The sequence below is a fragment of the Lutra lutra genome, chromosome 4, assembly GCF_902655055.1.
Source record: "Lutra lutra chromosome 4, mLutLut1.2, whole genome shotgun sequence".
In the NCBI taxonomy this organism is placed as follows: Eukaryota; Metazoa; Chordata; class Mammalia; order Carnivora; family Mustelidae; genus Lutra; species Lutra lutra.
The window spans coordinates 186,391,807-186,412,988 of NC_062281.1; the positions used below are offsets into that span (position 1 = coordinate 186,391,807).

Sequence of the window (21,182 nt, forward strand, 5' to 3'; positions counted from 1 at the left end):
CTGAGATCAAGACCTAAACAAAGATCAAGAGTCAGGCATTCAACCGAATGAGCCACCCAGAGGCCCCTCAATTATTTTCTGACTAACAGTCTGAGTACACGCAATTATAATCTGAATGTTGTCATTACTAAATATACAAGCACTTAACAGTTTGCAGTGCCCTTCAACATGTTATCATATTTAATTTAAAACTGTTAAGCAGGATGATTTGTACATAAAGTTATAATCTAGCAAAACAGTAACTCTTTTAAATTCTAGCAGCATTCAGTGAGAAATGTATTTAGCTTAACCTAAATCCCACGAGCCACATGAAAACTGGATTCATAAAAATAAACCTGTGTTTCTGTATGAGGGGATAAAAGGAAAGATTTGGGGGGGTAAGTGTAGATAAAAGGGGTGAGGGGTGCCTGGGTGGCTCAGTCGTTTAGCGTCTGCTTTCAACTTAGGTCATGATCCCAGAGTCCTGGGATTGAGCCCCACGTCGGGTTCCCTGCTCAGTGGAAGCCTCCTTCTGTCTCCCTCACTTCCCCTGCTTGTGTTGCCTCTCTCGCTGTGTCTCTGTCAAATAAATAAATAAAATCTTTTTAAAAGGGGGGGGCGTGAAAAATAAAAGTTAATCCCATCTAAATTTGATGTATTTGAAATTTTAAAATTCAAGCTGTGATGATAGGTTTAAAACACATACCTTCTTACTTGGAAAAAAAAATACATACCTTCTTTCTGCTAACATTTCATAAAAGTCTCTGATATCTTGACCAGATTTTTCCATACAGTGATAAAATGCCAGCTGACTTTCTCGATTTGCAAAATCCACCTTAAAAAGAAAGAACAGCAGGTGTTTGATTCAAGTTTCAGGTTTTCAAGATGGAAAGCATTATTGAATTTGAAAATCCTTCCCAACATAGCCCTCTGGATAAACTTCAAGTAAGAACAATCTGTCTCAACTAAGTCAAACAGTTCTGACTGAAACTGTATTTTGTTAATGTGAAATCTCCCTCAAATTCAACAGAATTCTTGATAAAGAATTATAATTTTAACCTCCAGAACCCAGACTGAAGGACTGAAAAGGCAAAATGGAAAACTAAAACAATATGTATGGAGATTCTTGGTTGCCAAATAATGAGACTGACTAAACCCAGGAATCTGTGTTGCAAATTTGCTGGAACCACGGTTAGAACATAAAGTGAAATATGGAAGAACATTTAAACTTCCCTCAGAGCTGGGTCTTAGTCACTTAAGCCCACAGTACCCATCCTCTATGAAGATCTCATTTCAAAAGACTCGTTCCAATTTAACCATTATAGGTATTAAGTGCATAAACTCCTTCAAGTTATCATGAACAGAGGTTTTTAAACAAAACAGCAGACAAAAGATCGACTGTTCAGTGGTTACCCACTCTTTAGGAGAGGAGGAGAGGAGAAGAAGAAAGGATCATTCAAGAAGCTGGAATGAGTGACACTTCAAGCCCCCGGGTGTGCAGATACCCACAGGTGAATGTGGGCCAGCCTGCACCAAGAACCTGGGGTGTAAGCAGCACCACATTTGCTTGAATGACATGATTTTCAGGGAAAATGCTGTGGCTAATGACCCTGTGGCCTCAAGGAGCCAAGTATACAAATAGTAATAGTCCCTTTAAAAATAGGACATACAGTGCATATCCTGTAAACCCCTGGCCCAGGCGGGCAACTACACAATGCGTTAGTAAGAGGTGGGATCTCAGTGTGATGCTGCTGAAAGTCCCTCTGCACACCTTAATTTTATTCCCGCCGATCTTCCGCCCCTTGGTCTCTTTTACAGCTGCTTGTGCATATTCAATTTCATTGTAGAGAACCAGAGCCATGCCTTTTAAGCGGTCAAACACCACCTATTAAAAAAAAAAAACAAAAACAAAAGCAAAACAAAAACCAAGTAAGAGCCTCATCCACTAGACTCAGTGTCAATCCCAAGAAAATCTTAAGTCTCAAGAACAATGCCAAGAAAAAACGTATTTATATATTGTTTATTCTAGAAAAATAAATTATAATAATACATTTATAAAATAAAATAAGTAATAAATTTCAGTGAATTCTGGTTATAAGTAGAATTCTTAACTTAAAGCTGGATGTTTTATTTACGCTAGCCGTGTTTACGGTGCGTTTCTCTGAACAAAAGCTACACCGAAAGAAATTATGACATGATGACAGTATGAGCCACGCCCACCACAGTGTGAATCTGCTCCCAAGGAGTTCAAAGCTCTCCTTTCACATACTGGAATGGGGTCCAGAGACCCTCCTGCTGGGCGCAGGTACGTACATTACCAACAGCAGTTAGATGTGTGTATTCTGTTGTATGACTGCCCCTTTAAAGTCATCTTCGTTTTTTTTTAAATGAAGTCTAATTACGTATTAGTGTGAATGTAAATAATTAGATAATTAGACTAATTTTAATGAGATAAAATTATAAAAACCCCTAAGAAACATTCTATTTACCAGTATTATGCAAATTAGTTTCAAAAATTAATCATCTTGGCCAGTTCAAAATAGTTTTCCAAAATACTTCCTCATATCATAAGCTAATAGATACAGTTGTCCTTCTATGACAAGTTATGAGTTACTAAAGAAAAGAAAATGTCAACACTAAAACTGGGCTGACAGACAGAACACCGAGAACAGGGAGTCAGACACCAATACCAAAACCTCCCACCTACCTTTACTACAGGCCCATATCGGCAGAAATGTCGTGTTAAATACTGATCCGACACGTTTGAAGAAAGCCCGTCTAACCACACACAGTTTGTAGGCATGCTTTTTCCAAAACCCAGCTGGATAGGAGAGGTGAAATTTCTATTAGTAAAATCACCAATTATTCAACTACAGAACTCTAAGAAAAAAAACCTGCCTTCTGTAGGAATCTTATAGACCATCATCCCAAAGGGCAACCATCTGGTTAAAATCAAAATAGAAATTTATATAAAACTAATTCTGCCAGGCTGAGCAAGTATTAATTCACCAGATTTTAATTTATGGACTCCAGGCACTTGGCTTTCTGCCCACCCACCCCAATTTTATTTATTTATTTTTTAAAAGATTTATTTATTTATGGGGCACCTGGGTGGCTCAGTCAGTTAAGCATCTGCCCTCAGCTCACATCATGATCCCAGGGTCCAGGAATCGAGTCTCCTGTCTGGATTCCTGCTCAGGGGGAGCCTGCTTCTCCCTCTCCGTGCCCCCAGCTTGTGCTCGCTCGCTCTCTCTCTCTCTCTCTCAAATAAATAAATAATTTTTTTAAAAAAGATTTATTTAGGGGCGCCTGGGTGGCTCAGTGGGTTAAGCCGCTGCCTTCGGCTCAGGTCATGATCCCAGGTCCTGGGTTCAAGCCCCACATCGGGCTTTCTGCTCAGCAGGGAGCCTGCTTCCTCCTCTCTCTCTGCCTGCCTCTCTGCCTACTTGTGATTTCTCTCTGTCAAATAAATAAATAAAAAAATCTTTAAAAAATAAAAAAATAAAATAAAATAAAAAAGATTTATTTATTTATTTGGGGTCAGGGGGCAGGAGGAGAGGGAGTCTCAAGCAGACTCCATGCTAACAGAGCCCTACTTGGGGCTGGATCTCACAACCGAGAGATCATGACCTGAGCAGAAACCAGGAGTTAGACACTCAAACCTACTGTGCCACTCAGGTGCCCCAAGACTCTATTTTTTAAGTAATCTCTAACACCCATCATGGGACCTGAACTTACAATCCTGAAATCAAACAAGAGTCACATGCTCTATAGACTGGCAGGCACCCCAGCAAGTATTAATTTTCAGTTTATTTTTATTTTTTAAGATTTCATTTGACAGAAAGAGACACAGCGAGAGAGGGGAACATAAGCAGGGGGAGTGGGAGGGGAGAAGCAGGTTCCCCACTGAGCAGGGAGCCCCAATGTGGGGCTCGATGCCAGGACACCGAGATCACGACCCGAGCCAAAGGTAGATGCCTAACCACTGAGCCACCCAGATGCCCCTAATTCAGTTTACAGTATAAGATGATGAGGATGCAAAGCAATGTATCACCTTTATGGTTATCTAGCTATCCTGCAATTTTAAATAATCATACAAACAAAAAACCTCTAAATCATAACAAATCCTAACAGCATAATAACTTATGTAGAGTCCTTTACCTTGAGGCGATTATTTCCAAGGTACTCCCCATCCATCTTCTTAATAGCCTTACAAACGCTGGCAATATCACAGTATTGCAAGAACGCATACTGAGGAACTCCATTTACTTTCTTAATATCAATATCCTGAAAAAGCCAATAAGCACCACTCTTAGTGACATGCCAACAGAAAAAAATCAGAATAACCCAAACCCAGATGAAGTGCATATTTCTCAAAACAGTCATATTCCCCAAAATCATTTTCTTAGTTAAAACTATACATCATAAAGCAACTGTGAATAGCCAAGACTACACGCACAGCATTCTTTAGTCACAACATGAAAACCTTCCTATGTGAAGCTCTTTGCAGAAGAGAAACTGCAAACTCTAAATTTAAAATCCACAATACCTGTGTGTCAGGAGACATTTATGAATAAAGAAAAATTTGTGCTTGACTTAGCAGTACATATACTAAAACTGGAACAACACAGAGAAGAGTAATAAAGAAAAGGCAGCCTATTTAATAAAAACCTAAGAAATATAAGTTGACCCTTGAACAAAAATGGGGTAGTGGGGGTGTTGTGGGGGGTACCTAGGTGCCAACCAAGGCAGCTGAAAATCCACCTACAACTACTGACTCCCCCAAAACTTAACTACTCGCGGCCTACTGTTGACCAGATGCCTTGCAGATAACACATTTAACACATATTTTGTATATATGATTACTGTACTCTTAAAGTAAGCTGAAGAGAACATTATTAAGAAAATCATAAGGAAAAAAGTCCACATATAAGTGGATCCAAGCAGTTAAAACCCATGCTATTCAAGGGTCAACTGTAATTCCCTTCTGCAATAATCTAAAATCCTTACTAGGGGCAGGCCATTCAAAATATAATACCTGAGAAGAGTAAGAATGGTAAAGAAATCAAGTTTTCAAAAAGTGACTTAAAATTCGCAATCCTAAATTAAAAGACTCATCCCACCAGTGTATCTAAGCATACCAAGCCCGGTGACTGATATGTATGGCAATGACCTCTCACATCCAAAATCAATCAATACATAAATACCTGAACTATTTTGTGAAGATGTTACTGAACACCATCCTAGATTAAAAAAGCACTCTATAAAGGCATAACCCCATCTCTTTATTTAAGTTTGTTTATTTTTAAGTGATCTCTATACCCAACATGGGGCTCAAACTCACAACCCTAAGATCAAGAGCCCCATGCTTTTTCAATGAGCCAGCCAGGCGCCCCTAGCCCCATCTCTTTAGAATGCTTAAAACCTGTACTCACACCTGATGGCTCTGGTCCTGCCTACACAGACAAGGTGGTATAAAAATTTGGCTTACTTACAACATGAAAATGGTCCAGAGAGGCAAAACTTATATTTAAGAACAATAATGACCCATATGGTGACTATCTAAAGTATTCTGTAAATCACAATCTAAAGTATTGCGATGATCTAAGCCTTTTAGGGGTCATAAGCCAATAATCAAAAGCTGAAATAGAACAAAATGAATAATGCATTTAAAGAGCTGTTAGAGGAGTCTTTAAAAAATAAAAAAGGGCAGTAATTTAGGGGCACCTGAGTGGCTCAGGTGTTAAGCATCTGCCTTTGGCTCAGGTCATGATCCCAGAGTCCTGGAATCAAACCCCACATGGGGCTCCCTGCTCAGCAGGGAACTGGTTTCTCCCTCTCCCACTCCCCCTGCTTGTGTTCCCTCTCTTGCTGTCTCTCTCTCTCTCTCTCTGTCAAATAAACAAATAAAATCTTTTTTTTTTTTAAGCAGTAATTTATATTCAAAATAGTTCTAGTTAAGTAATGCTAAGCAGAAGCTGATTTTCACCATAATGTAGAAAATAAAAACCCAGGATTAACTCCATTTAAGAGAAATGGTCTCCAACGAATACTGGTGGGTCGAATCTCCACATAGGTTCTTCTAGCTGTAGCATAATCTGTTATCGATAAGCAGCAGACCATTTCCCCAAAGTTTGTGTGTCATTAAAACAGCTACTCTAGTGAGCAACTGCAAACATGATGAGATGTGGTTTTCAAACAGAATGTTGACGTGGCCACCTTACTGAGAAGCATGGCTCTTAAAACACAATAATCACTCCATTTTCAGCAACCCTGTCGATGAAAATTTATCTGTGTCCAAATACAACTTCTTATACTGCCCCAAAATACAAAGTAGCAGCCACACTCCAAAGTAGGTCTGAAAGTTTTTATCAATTATGAACTGACTCAGGGCGCCTGGGTGGCTCAGCAGTGGGTTAAAGCCTCTGCCTTCAGCTAAGATCATGATCCCAGGGTCCTTGGATGGAGACCTGCATCGGGCTCCCTGCTCAGCAGGGAGCCTGCTTCCCTTCCTCTCTCTTTCTGCCTGCCTCCCTGCCTACTTGTGATCTCTGTCAAATAAATAAATAAAATCTTAAAAAAAAAAAAACAAAACCAAAACAAAACCCAATTATGAACTGACTCATAAATGCCAATTAGGAAAAAAATTTAAGATTTTATTTATTTATTTGACAGAGAGCGAGCGACAGAGAGAACAGAAGCAGGGGGAGTGGGAGAGGGAGAAGCAGACTTCCCGCCGAGCAGGGAGCCCAAAGCAGGGCTTGATCCCAGGACCCTGAGGATCATGACCTCAGCTGAAGGCAGCCGCCTAATGACTGAGCCACCCAGGCGCCCCCCAATCAGCAAATTAAATACTAGATCACTGTCTAAAGACAGAAAAAGCTGGAGCCCACACAGGCAGGTGAACTCCAGGTCACTCATCTCAGCGGGAAGTATAGCTGGAATTAGAGTATATGATAAAAGAACTTAAACTGAAAAAGAAAGGAAAATGTATGTTTTGTTGTTTCTCTAAATATATATTTACAGAATTCTGTACAGAATATTTACAGAATTCTGTTTTTTGACTTTCTACCAACCACTTCTCTCTCGCCCCTACTCTCCCCATAAGATGAGGTTTAGATCAGCTACAGGCACAAATGTTTTATTCTCCAGATTACACCACTAAACAAAAGTAAGATTTTTGCTTACAACATCAGTGTGTAAATAAGGCCGGATAGCTGGATGGATAGGACGGATGCGTGCAGCACACATGTGTGCACGCGTGCACACACACACACACACACACACACACACCCCTGAAAGATTAACAAATGTTTTCTCTACCCAGAACATTTTTTTACTCTCCAAAGTCCAAAATTACACAGCAATTTCTTTGCTGTTATTAATACAGAAAAAGTCTAGGGGAGACAGAAATAATTTTCCTACTTTTTCAAACACAAAACAAAATAGTATATGTATCCCAAGGGTACAAAGCTATAACCAAACTATTTTCATTAGAAAGTGACTCAAAACTTGAGTCACGAGGATTTGAGTCACGAGGAACAGAAAAACCCTCCAAATTCCTAAATTTAACAATGACTTGCATAATATAAAAAGTGATTCTAATTAAAATTTCACAATAGAACTGAGCTTCCGGCATGACATCCACGTTCCAGTAATCTCCAAGGTAGTCTGATGTGCACTGTGAGAACACGATACTCACACACTAAGCTTCTGCTTCTTTCTTACAAACACATTTTCTCTTATTTTCCTTCCAACCCACAGGAACAGCACCCCATGGACAAAGAAAAGTAAGAAAAATGGACAGAAAAATATACATGTAAACAAAATAAAGACAAATATCTATTACACAGTTTTACATACACACACAAAATAGTTTTGCTGGGTCATCTTTTTAGCAGGAGTAAAAAACACATAGAGCAAATGAGAAACATATTCACTACACCATCTAAATATCATCTTTCCAAATACACTCTGTACTCTGCTTTATGTTTTATGACAAAGATCTAAAACTGTTTTTAGTGTAAAAAGCAACATACCACAATTTCTCCAAAGCGCTGGAAGATGTTGCGAAGGTCATGGTAAGTAGTGGTTTTTTCAAGGTTGCCAATGAAGAGGGTTCTTGTTGCTTTGGGGTGAAATTCATCTATCCTTTCATCCAAAGGACGAAATTCATTTTCACTTTCCGTTTCTGTTAAGTGGGATGGCGGCAGAGTAAAAAGAGAAGAGTTTTGTTTGTTTGTTTTTCAAGTAATCTCTACACCCAATGTAAGGCTCAAACGCACAATCAGAAGATCAAGAGTTGCATGCCCTACTGACTGAGCCAGCCAGGTGCACCAAGACAAAGTGTTTTAATGATTATTTATATATCATGGGAAAATCTACACTTTTAAGAAGCTATGTCTCTGAAATACTGGGCTTGACTACCATACAATCTGAAAAATTATATACCTTCAGAAAGAGCTGCCTTTTGCTAACTCTGAAGGCTAAAGAAACTTGTCAACAAAACCTAGGGAGACGTAACACTTTCTTTGATCTTTAAAACAGAAAAGTAGACTGAATTTCAGTCTGCAAGTTGATTTGTTTTAAAAATAATCACTGACACAGAAATAGATTTTAAATTCCAGCAAAAATAGTAATTACTTAAGCCTAATCTTAGGTTCCAAAAATTATGCAGCAGGCTGTCAATGGGAAGTATAAAACTACAATCTGAAACACACATAAAACTCAACTGAAGGACGCCTGGGTGGCTCAGATGGTTGGGCGTCTGCCTTCCGCTCAGGTCATGATCCCAGAGTCCTGGGATCGAGTCCCACATCGAGTCCCACAGACTAAGCGGGGAGCCTAAGTCTCCATCTCTCTCCCTCTCATGAATAAATAAAATAAATCTTAAAAAAAAAAAAAAAAAAACCTCAACTGAAAACAGCCCAGCTTCATTACTTAACTTTTCAACATTTTAGAAAATATTTAGCATTTTACATTTGTCATACTAATTAACACAGCCCAAGTGCCTAAATGTAGCAATTGTTAGGTACAAGAATAGTAACTGTATGAAAACGGACTGAAGCAGCACTTAGAAACCTGCCGCTGCAAGGTTCCCAATGACAAACAAGAAGAGACTCAGTGACTCTTAAGGTTTCTATTTCTTATGATCAAAAGCCCTAGTCCAATGTCTTATTCAAGCATAGCCTTTCTCTGAAGCTCCATTTCTAAACTTCACCCAGGGCAGAACATTCAGCCAGCCCAGAACATTCATACAGCCCACAGAACACGTGTTCTCTCTTTTTTTAATGTAAAACAAAGCCATCCAAAAAAGCTAATCAGCCTGCCTGGAAGTGTTTAAGGTCATGTACTGAATATTACTGATGTCAACTACAACACTGACATTAAAAAGATTCAAGATCTGAGCTGCTGAGTGAGAACTCAGAACACACCTCACTCCTGATTCCAGTTTCACGGCTCTAATGATAGCTCAGCTTAGCCCTTCTGGCCTCATCAAGGACTATGTACTTTCACTGAGTCCGGTGGACCCGAAACTGCAAAAGCGCATGTACCTGTCTCTATCCCATCATATCTCCTAGGGAGAGATCTCATTTCAAGATTAATTAGGTTTTCTTGAAACTATCTAACAAAGGGCACATATTTAGGAATATTTCATCCAACAGGGGAGGAAAAATAATGAAAAGACAAAATAATTCAGACACATCTTGAGATTTACATTCCAAAAGGCAGAATAAGAAGGATAAAGCATAATTTGCAATCATTTATATCCATATTTCTATCAAATAGCTCAGTAAACATTTCAAAACCAGAAATTCAGTTTAGCAAAGATTCTTTTATTTTATTTTAGCAAAGATTCTTTTAAAAGTGCACTTTCCATATGTAATCATAATCAGTTTAAGTCTTAAGGCCTACATATCATTTAAAAAATTCTTTGCAGGGGCGCCTGGGTGGCTCAGTGGGTTAAGCCACTGCCTTCGGCTCAGGTCATGATCCCAGAGTCCTGGGATCGAGTCCCGCATCGGGATCGAGTCCCGCATCGGGCTCGCTGCTCAGCAGGAAGCCTGCTTCCCTTCCTCTCTCTCTGCCTGCCTCTCTGCCTACTTGTGATCTCTCTCTCTGTCAAATAAATAAATAAATAATCTTTAAAAAAAAAATTCTTTTCATGTTTATAGGACTGTAATGCTCTGCACAGGACTGAGAGAGCACAATCTTAGGAAGACACCAGGGGTCTATCTGCAAAGTTGGCTTCTTGGATTTAGATCTTTTTAACTCTAAGAGGTCCTTGGCTTCAGGAAGTAATCAGCTCCATATGCTTCAATACAAAACATTTATCTTAACCATCCAACAACATAATTCCACCCATGCCTCCATACTCTATAGTCAACTGCTTTCAAATATCCCACTCAACAAGTGTTTCATGCTTTCCCATCTGGGAAAAGTACCTTTGAATTTTCCTATGCCTGACCCAACCAAACTTCTCAAAATCTTCAATGGCACATGCTTAAAGCCCAATTTACATCCTGGGTGCTAATTAGGTAAAATGCATTTTTACAATAAAAATGTCAAGCTAGCCCCATGACTTGGAGATCTGAGGGCAGTCTATTATAATGCTCCTGAATTAGGGCCCCATTACTTAATAATTATATATGGCTCTAAAAACTTTCTACATAGATTATATGACATTCTAAATAATATTCCTCAGGCCAACTGTGACCTGTTCTAAATGTGTTAAGAATTCCTGAGTTGCGCTCAGCTCAGTATAACTTAGGTTAGTACATCTCAAACTTGGCAAAGGAGAGAATGTGAGGGCATAACCCATGATCCCTTTGAATTCCTGTGTTTATTATAAAATTATGCACATTTTGCAGTCTTCCCTCTAACAACTCTGTGCTTATTTTAATATATACAAATAACATTTACACATTCTTTTCAGGGAAATTCTATTTTTTCCCTCTTAATTGCCAAATAAATGAATATTCCAAGAGAATGAGCTATGTTTACCTTATAAATTCCACTCAAAATCTTTCTTTTTAAAAGTAGTTCTACACCCAACATGTGGCTTGAACTCACATCCCTGAGATCAAGGGCCACACGCTCCATGGACTCAGCCAGCCAAGTGCCCCTCAAACACTTAGTCTTAAAAATTGGTCTCAGTTACATATGTGACTACATAACTTAAACATTTCTGTTTACTCCTCCACAAATTTACTCACAATGTTCCCCTAAGTCAGGGGTTCCCAGACTTGAGTTTGTGAATTCTGAACCACTGAGCAGGGATGGGGGAAAGAATGTGTGTTTTAAACAAGCACCACAGCTGGCTCTCAAACAGGAGAAACACCGACCCAGGCCACGCCTCAGAAGACTTCCCTACCTTACGACAGGTCTTATAGGTAGGTTCAAACTAATAAAATGTCCCCTTGAAACTCTCAATGGGTCACACTCCTAAGACCTAGCCCTGATTTTCTTTGTCACTATTTCTCAAGGTCATGGAAAGTCATGGAAACTAGAACAACAGATCCAATTTGTGCTGGGCATAATAGAAATAAAACTGGTCTAACTAGCTCCTCAAATCAGTGTAACAAGTAGTCTGTTTTCTAATTCAAGGTAATTCTGATGTCATTCTCCTAAGAACTATATCCTTATCTCAATCAACTCAATCCTTTTGGGAAGGCAGGACTCAACAAAGGGCTAAAACTCAGTCTTTCAGACTCTTCAAAGTCAGCATTTCTCCATCACAGGAACAGAACTATCTTCACCCTCCCTAACCAAAACATAATTTTATTAACTTGAACAAATGTACCCAGTCTTTAAAACAGAAGTCACTGGAAATGTGTCAATAAATAAAGCATCCAGATTCAGGATAAGATGCTGCCTTTTCACAAGCTGAAATACAAATTACACTAAAAATTAGCCTCCTTTCTCTTACCTGGCCCTATCCATGCTGTTACTTCAATCTGCATGCCAAAGAAAAGTTTTCCTTTTGATGCAGTCAGTGCTTTTTCTTGGTCCTCTTGCTGCCGAAAGAATACCAGACCATACCTCTCTTCTGAAGCTCCATGGATCTGCACTGAAGTCACCTTTCCAAATTTCTTAAATTCATGGAAAAGGCCATCTTTAAGGCTTGTATCTAAATCCCCCCCAAAAAAACAAGGTGCTTATTTTTCTAATTTAGTTACAACTCAGTAAGCAAGCTATGAAATCTTTAGCTTGATTTTTGACCTAAATTTTGTTAGCATTAAAACATTTCTCTTTCAAATAAAATAACCCTAAAATCACATTTTAGAGCCTCCTATACAATTGTGAAAATAAACTGAGTATCAGAAAATATCACTGGTTATTTGTTAGGTAAGAATGACATTGTGGCTATGCGGAAAAACCACCCTCCTACTACAGACAACGAAGAAGTTAGTATCTTTAAGTCGATATGAAACAATGTAATTCACTTTAAAAAAAACACACACAACAAAAACAGGAAGGAAGAAAAGTGGAAACATTAGATAAAGCCAAGTCTGGAAGACAGTGACCATCTTTAAATCTGGGGTATGGAGCAAGGGGCATTCACTTTGCTATTACTACTTTTGGCTAGGTTTAAAACTTCCAAAATAAAAATTTTATATACACGTATACATACATACACACACACACATAAAACTTTAAAGACATGAGAAAGAAAGCTGTATTTCTAGCTTTCCAAGCATCATATCAATGATAAAATTGTGTGGCAAGCAGCATTTAACATGCTAACAACTCTAAGGTTTTCTACAGATGAATCATACCATCTAGAGGGGTCTTCTGTTAATTTCTTTCATTATAAACATTAAAACTGTACAGAAAGACAAGCAAATTTTACCTCCATCCACTCCTAAGCAACTAAGTATTCCAAATCAAAAGTTCACCAACATTTGTGCCTCAACAACTCTATTCACAAACCTGGTTATGTAGGTTTTACAGGCTGCTTTAATGAATAATTTAAGTAGTCACTAAAATGCACTTAGCTAAGAAGTACTAAGTTTGGTCTCTGTTGGTTTGACCATCTACTAATAGTTGTTTATATACTCAATATGCCTAATGTAAAAAATGACAGTACAGTATATAGACATTATATAATTGTCAATTAAAAATATTAAGAGTAGGGGCGCCTGGGTGGCTCAGTGGGTTAAGCCGCTGCCTTCGGCTCAGGTCATGCTCTCAGGGTCCTGGGATCGAGCCCCGCATCGGGCTCTCTGCTCAGCAGGGAGTCTGCTTCCCTCTCTCTCTCTGCCTGCCTCTCTGCCTACTTGTGATCTCTCTCTGTCAAATAAATAAATAAAATCTTAAAAAAAATAAATAAATAAAATAAAAAAAAATAAAATAGAACTCTTCCATTAAAAAAAAATATATTAAGAGTAAAAAAGACTTCAGTAGAGCTTTTAACCAGACTTTTCCATTATTCTAGATTTTCCTCATTTAAAATGTTAGTATTTCGAAGCGGGTTTCCTATCATAGTTTAATGTTCAAAGTTTTCTCACAGAACATAGGACTCCAGGACAATATAATAAATGTAACTGAAAATAGTATTTCTACAATTTCATCATATCAAATTTCCCCTAATATCAAAATATTTAACCTAGACAGTGTATATTTAAAAAAATAACCATGCTTTCTTTACAGAACATGCACCATACAGTCTTTGTGTACGTATGTACAACGTGTATAATATATATGCATATATATGTGTGTACACAGTAAATACAAGTAACATGCCACCTTCATAAAGTTACCGTCATTGCTTGTTCTCACATGGCATTATATATTAATGAGCCACCAAGAAGGAAGCTTGTCCCAGCATAGAACTTAAGGCGCTCAGTCTCACATTCCCCCCAGTCGTAGCAGAGAGCAAACTACAGCGGTACAAATTGTTACCTGTAGAGCGTACTGGAAGATTCTGAACCTTGATCCCGAAACTTTTACGGGGCTCATCTTTTTCCAGGGATGAAAGCAACTGGGAAGTGGGTGCTGGGACAGCTGCTGACTGAACCGATCGGGCAGGAGAGTCATCACTTGAACTGCTGCTGGAATCAGTGCTGCAGAAGGGCAAACGAAGACAAAACAGAGAACAAGCAGCATGTAAAACTTCTTAAAATCAACAAGTAGAAAAAATTAAAAGCAATCGTCTACATTTCTGGGATTTCTGGCTGCCCTCCCCTCTCCACATCTACTTCACACTCCCGCCTTCCAACAGAGAAAACATCAGCCTAAGGGAGCAAAAGTGCACTACACGCCCCCTAAAGAAAATGTTTCATTATTTGCAAAATGGGAACAACTTTTTCCAAATCAAGTAGGACTAATAAATGCAAGTCACTGAACAGTAATAATAAAAGAATAATGGTAATAATGGTTTTGGATTCAGAGACCTCAATTCAAATTTTGACTTAGATGTACAGCACATATCCTTGGACAAGTAACTTAACCTCTTGCTAAGCCTCAATTTCCACAGCTATTAAATGGAAATAATAAAAGCACCTATCTTGCAGGGTCATGAACTAAATAAAATAACCCACAGGTTTGAGGCGTTTGGAGTATGACAGCCATCAGGAAATGAAGTGGCATTGCTCTGTTACTCTTACTACGACTGCTGCCGCCACTGCCACAATCATCTCAAGGATGTGTCAATTTTGAGGAAAACAAAAATATCCAAAATAATTTCCTAGGTAATTTTAACTTTTAAGTATTTGAGGGACTAATGAAGAAATATTATGTAAGTGACTCAAGTGTTGCTGATTTAGGCTCTTTTCTCTGTGCGCAATGTGGGAAATGAGTCAATGAAATTGAGAATTTATTACTCTTCAGTTTGATAGAATTCTTGAAGGGGGAGACGGTTGAAAGACAAGAAATTATTATACCTGTTCACATAAGAGATTTATTTATTTATTTATTTATTTATTTATTTATTAAGATTTTATTTACTTATTTGACAGACAGAGATCACAAATAGGCAGAGAGGCAGGCAGAGAGAGAGAGGAGGAAGCAGGCTCCCCGCAGAGCAGAGAGCCCGATGCGGGGCTCGATCCCAGGACCCTGGGATCATGACCTGAGCCGAAGGCAGAGGCTTTAACCCACTGAGCCACCCAGGCGCCCCGAGAGAGATATATTTAAACAAGTTTATTATGCCTAAGAACTACATGAATAATAGGAAAGTCTCTTTTTAGTACCAGATGTGCAAGGGCTGCCATGGTTTTGTTCTGTTATCGCATTCTCAAATATATTAATAAAAAGCTATTTACAGGGTCTGTCATTTATTTACAGGTTTCTGAAATTTTGCTTCACACTGTCCCCTCCCTACTGTGGAAGGCTTATCTTTTAAGCAAATAACTCCAGGGGTGAGGGGAAGTGAGAGGAGGAGGTTTAATCCATTTTAAGCATATTTTTTATAGAGGGAAGACCTGACAGTTTTTGTCATTTGAGCTAAAACAACAGCTCTCATAGCCAAGATAATCTCTAAGACAGCCAGATAAATAAATCCAACTCAACAAATTAAGGCAAATGTGCCACTGCTTTTTAAAAAATACTGTAAGAAAACAGGGTATTATAACTAAGAATTTACACAGCATTTTTATTGAGCTCTCACATGCTAGGGCAAAAGATGAAAACGTCACAAGATTATCAGAGCTCTCTGAAGCTTGAAACATAGACAAATAAACCTATGCTAGTAAGATCCAAAAGGTCATATGTGAGTTACAAAATACAACTTGGGATAGAAGCCTTCAGATAGGACGACAGATTGTCACTGCAAGGCATCCTACACATGCTTAGGCATTGGTTTTCTCTTTAAGTTTTTTTTTTCTATATCACTCAAGTAAAGGGAGTGTTACCAGCACTAGGTGAACAGGATACTATGTTCATTCGAATTAAGGGTTTAATACAATTAATTATGTTTAGCACAGAAGGGGAAAAATGCTTGTTATATGTATTAAGTCCTCCAAGCAATACAAGATTATTGGCAAAGCCAACATATGATCACAGTATAGAATGTTATAGGACTATCAACTTAATTCCAATGACTCACAAAAAAACCATTAAGGAAACTACTCTAATTACAATACTGCTAATATTATAAATACCAAACTTCCTTAGCAGCAATGGGTAAAGTAAATATGGGCAAGAGCACAATTTCTGCTACTGAAATAATCAGTGAGGCAACAAACACCAAGTTCCATATCAAGTGTGTGTCACGAAAGTGGAGAAGGTGAGGGGCACCTGGGTGGCTAAGCAACTGCCTTTAGCTCAGGTCATGATCCTGAAAGTCCCAGGAATGAGCACTCCCTGCTCGGGGAGCCTGCTTCTCTCCTCCCTCTCATGTGCTCACAACCCCCCACCACACCCCACTCTTTCTCAAGTAAATAATCTTAAGAAAAAAAAACAAAACAAAACATGGAGACGGAGACCAATCAATAGTAACAGTGCTTTTGTGGCGCCTGGATGGCTCCGTTTGTTAAGCCTCTGACTTGGGTTCAGGTCGAGACCTCAGGGTCCTGGAATCAAGCCTTGAGTCAGGCTCCCACTCAGCAGGGAGTCTGCTTCTCCCTCTGCACCTCGCCCAGCTTGTGCGCTCACTCTCCCTCTAATAAATAAAATCTTTTAAAAAAAAAAAAGTTAACAAATTAAATTTGTTATAAATGCTACTGCACTCTTGGTGAATTCCCTACCACCACACTAATAAGATTTTTTTAAATTTATTTATTTATTTATATGGAGGGGAGGTGGGGGCAGAGAGGGAAGGGAGAGGGACAAGCACACTCTACACTGAGCACACACACAGCCCCACATGAGGCTCGATTTACTACCCTGAGATCATGACCCAAGCCAAAATCAAGAGTCCAAAGCTTAACTGAGCCACCCAGGCACCCCAAAGGGGGAAAGGTTTTAAAAATGAATTACAAAATGATAAAATGACTCAACTTCTGAGTGCACATTTCCATATGCTAACCTAACTGCAATGTGCATTTCCCAGTGTAGTATATCAGATGTACTACAGATTTAAAGATCATAAATCAAGGGGCACCTGGGTGGCTCAGTGGGTTAAAGCCTCTGCCTTCGGCTCAGGTCATGGTCCCAGAGTCCTGGGATCGAGCCCCGCATCGGGCTCTCTGCTCAGCAGGGAGCCTGCTTCCTCCTCTCTCTCTGCCTCTCTTGCCTACTTGTGATCTCTATCTGTCAAATGAATAAATAAAATCTTTTAAAAAAAAGATCATAAATCAAAACGGGGGCCTAAATCCAGATCCCCAAATACTTTTCAGTCCTATTAAACTGACAGAAAGACCAAGTGCCCAGAAGAGCCATGTGACTTTTAATTTTTAAAAATTCCTTTTTTCAGGGCGCCTGGGTGGCTCAGTGGGTTAAAGCCTCTGCCTTTGGCTCAGGTCATGATCCCAGGGTCCTGGGATCGAGCCCCGCATCGGGCTCTCTGCTCCGCGGGGAGCCTGCTTCCTCCTCTCTCTCTGCCTGCCTCTCTGCCTACTTGTGATCTCTGTCAAATAAGTAAATATAATCTTTAAAAAAAAAATTCATTTTGTTAAAACTGAAGAATCACAACAGTTCATCAAAGCATATGATACGGGGGTGCCCAGGTGGCCTCGTCAGTTAAGAGTCCAGCTGCTGATTGTGGCTCAGGTCATGATCTTGGGGTCGTGGGATCAAGCCCCACAGCATCGGGCTCCCCACTGGGAGTGGAGCCTGCTTAATAAGACTCTCTCTCTCTTCCCTCTCTTGTGCGTGTTCTCTCCCTGAAAATAAATTCTTGGGGCGGGGGGGGATAAGATATACAGTATATAGTTGTTTCCTGAAAGCCAAAAGTAGTTAATCAGAATCTATTCCAATCTAAATTCTCTTAAAGTAGTAGTAATGATGGTCTATCGAGTAACAGTTTCAAGAAGGTGAACTTTAAATTTACCTGGTCACATCAATATTACATTTTTAACATCAATTAAAAGTTATAAATGGTAAAGAACTTGAAAAAAAAACACATTTTAAAAATTTTTTTCAAGGGGCGCTTGGGTGGCTCAGTGGGTTAAGCCTCTGCCTTTGGCTCAGGTCATGGTCTCAGGGTCCTGGGACTGAGCTCTGCATTGGGCTCTTTGCTCAGCCGGGAGCCTGCTTCTCCCCCCATCATCTGCCTTCCACTCTGCGTACTTGTGATCTCTCTCTCTGTCAAGTAAATAAATAAAATCTTGAAAAAAAATATGTTTTTTCAAGATTTTATTTATTTCAGAGAGAGCAAGCACGCAACGAAGGGACCTAGGATCAAGCCCTGAGCTGGGTTCCCCCATTCATGCTCTCTCTCTGAAATAAGTACAACTTAAAAAAAAAAAAAAAAAAAAAAGATTACTAAGAAAACTAAGAGGCAGATCTTTTTTTTTTGAAGATTTTATTTATTCGACAGAAAGCGATCACAAGCAGACAGAGAGGCAGGTAGAGGGAGAGGGGAAGCAGGTTCCTGCTGATAAGAGAGTCCTATGTGGGGCTTAATCCCAGGACCCTGAGACCATGACCCAAGCCAAAGGCAGAGGCTTAACCCACTGAGCCACCCAGGCGCCCCTAAGAGGCAGATCTTATAGAAATTCCCTAATGGAAAAATATAATAAGCAACTAGTTACTTAACAATTCTTTTTTTAAAAGGTAAATAGCTTTATTTTATAAGAACCACATTTTACTAATAAAAGGGAAAATAAAGTAAAGAAGTTACAAAAGGCAATTTATTAGCAAGCAAATAAAAAGGAATAAACATAGGCGTGCCTGGGTGGCTCAGTCCCTTAAGCATCCAACTCTTGATTTTGGCTCAGGTCATGATCTCATGGTCATGAGATCAAGCCCTACATCAGGCTCCATGGGTAGTCTGCTTGAAGATTCTCTCTCTCTGTCTCTCCTCCCACTCGCACTCTCTTTCTCTAATAAATCTTTTAAAAAATTTAAAAAAGGAATACACATACAGCTGTACTAAAGGGCACCTGAGCTTGCCATGCAATTGTCCGAGCAATGAGGAGTACAGGAGACCAGGCAGCCTCCCAACAGAACTACATGGAGGATACTGGTCAGTGCCCGGTGAGAACCTGTGGCAGGGGCTCCCTGTCTTCCGCACGGCAGCCACAGCCTGGGGAGAAGCCCACCTCCCTGAGCCCCGCTGGGACCCTAATGCCCTGGACCCCACAAATAGACCAGCTCCCCTCCCAGTGCAAGTGTCTGAATCAGTGAACCATTCCTCTGGCCACAGGGCAAGGCACCTACAGCTCTAGACTTCCCACCTCCAGGTCTACCCTTGCCATGGTCTACAAGAGCCCAGGCCGCCAGGGCAAGGAACAAGGCCCTCCCGCCAAGGGTGGTAGCTCAGGAAATTCTACATAATAATTTTGAATAAGAGAACAGAAATTAGGATGCCAGGATTCTCTCACCCCAAATTATAGTGTCAAATAATCAACTACCCCTGTTCCTATAGCCATTTTATACACAGAACTACAGTGAGCATTTGACTCCTCACACTGAAAATGTCAAGGCACCGGGCATACTATTTATAAGATGACTCAGGGCTAAATTTGTTCACACAAGAGTAGCATCCAATAATAGACATTAACACCTGTATCCCTGTAAACATTTGATTATGATGAATATTTGTTTTTTTAAAGCTGAAAGACCGAAAAGCATCTCAACCAAGTTGAGAAACAAAAATCTGACGTAAAAGGATAAAGGAACAATTAAAGCAACTAGGAAACTTTGCAATTAAAAGTTAAGAGGGCCCATTTGTTAAAAGCAGATACAATCTCTTCATAAAGCTTTGCAAAACTGATCTCATCACTGAAAACTGGGTTTGTCAGCCACAGAAACTGATAGAAGTATGTTTTCCTTAAAATTAGAGGCTTATTATTTAAAATTATCTTTAAAAAAGCAGATACAATCTCAAGCGACAATTTTCCAACCACCTCTCTTCTATCAGGTAGCTAATAATCTTCTCTCTACATCTTACATAAGCTTGAGTGAAGAGAGAAAAAAGATGCAAAATGCAGATTTTTCCATCAGGCTTCGGCAACTCAAAACATGCCCCACTGTCTTCATATTTCCATTAAATCGGGGGGAAATCATGTAATTTCTTTTTTTTTTTTTTAAGGATTTTATTTATTTATTTGTGAGAGAGAGAGAGGGAGAGAGAGCAAGCACGGGCAGACAGAATGGCAGGCAGAGGCAGAGGGAGAAGCAGGCTCCCCGATGAGCAAGGAGCCCGATGTGGGGCTCGATCCCAGGACGCTGGGATCATGACCTGAGCTGAAGGCAGCTGCTTAACCAACTGAGCCACCCAGGCGTCCGAAATCATGTAATTTCTTAAATGGAATGTATCACCACACCAGGTAATAATTCCTCTCTATCCAATTTCTTACAGGTCCCAATTTTCAAGATAACCCTCTTTTTTGTGCAGGGGTTCTCTAAATGTGGCTTCAGGGACCTGGGTGCCCCCAAAGTCCTTTCAGGGGGTCTGTGAGGTCCTCATTTCAGTTATGTATCTGTGTGAGGCCAATTCTTCAAACACGTCATACACACACACACACACACACACACACACACACACACACACATTATAATGACAGTCTGAATATAGAAGCAGTTATAAGAATCTAGCTATCTAATTAAACCAGACTTTAAAGAGATTAGCAAAAATACATACATAACACAATGCCACTCGTCTAACTATTTTTGGTTTTAAAAAAGTTGTATCATACCAGCTGAAAATCTAAAATTGGTTCCTCCCCAGAAGCAGACATCATGTTGAGGTAAACAGCTCTCCCAAAATCGGGGATGAAGATCTTCACCTCCAATATGAAACCTTTATTCCTTTTGACTTTTCTTGCCTTTTGCTTTTCTGTTAATGCACAGGAAAACAATGTTCCTTAACTCTGACAACTGTCACTTAATCTATCGCTAAGGCCTCAGCTGCACACCAGAATTCCCTACAATTTCTTGCTAGGGCAGTTTTAGATAAGAGAATTGCTTCCCCCACCCCCCCTTTTTAAAAAAGATTTTATTTATCTATTTGAGAGCAAGAGAGCACATATATACAAGCGCCTGAGTGGGCAGAGAAGCAGAGGGAGAAGCAGACTCCCTGCTGAGCAGGGAGCCGGACACAGGGCTTGATCCTGGCACCCTGGGATCACAACCTGAGCCAAAGGCAGAAGCTTAAC

General features: G+C 39.7%; 1 protein-coding gene across 4 annotated transcripts in view; it reads right to left on the reverse strand.

Moving 5' to 3' along the window:
• The window catches only part of SPEN (spen family transcriptional repressor), a 104,047-nt gene that overhangs the window by 18,395 nt on the left and 64,470 nt on the right, over positions 1 to 21,182 (reverse strand). For all 4 annotated transcript variants that reach the window (XM_047723555.1, XM_047723557.1, XM_047723556.1 and 1 more), the window contains 7 exons: positions 13,885 to 14,045; positions 11,909 to 12,109; positions 8,019 to 8,170; positions 4,141 to 4,266; positions 2,687 to 2,800; positions 1,751 to 1,864; positions 714 to 814 (listed from right to left, as the gene is read on the reverse strand). In XM_047723555.1, the coding sequence (XP_047579511.1) occupies positions 714 to 814; positions 1,751 to 1,864; positions 2,687 to 2,800; positions 4,141 to 4,266; positions 8,019 to 8,170; positions 11,909 to 12,109; positions 13,885 to 14,045 (969 nt within the window). The remainder of the gene's footprint in view (positions 1 to 713; positions 815 to 1,750; positions 1,865 to 2,686; positions 2,801 to 4,140; positions 4,267 to 8,018; positions 8,171 to 11,908; positions 12,110 to 13,884; positions 14,046 to 21,182) is intronic.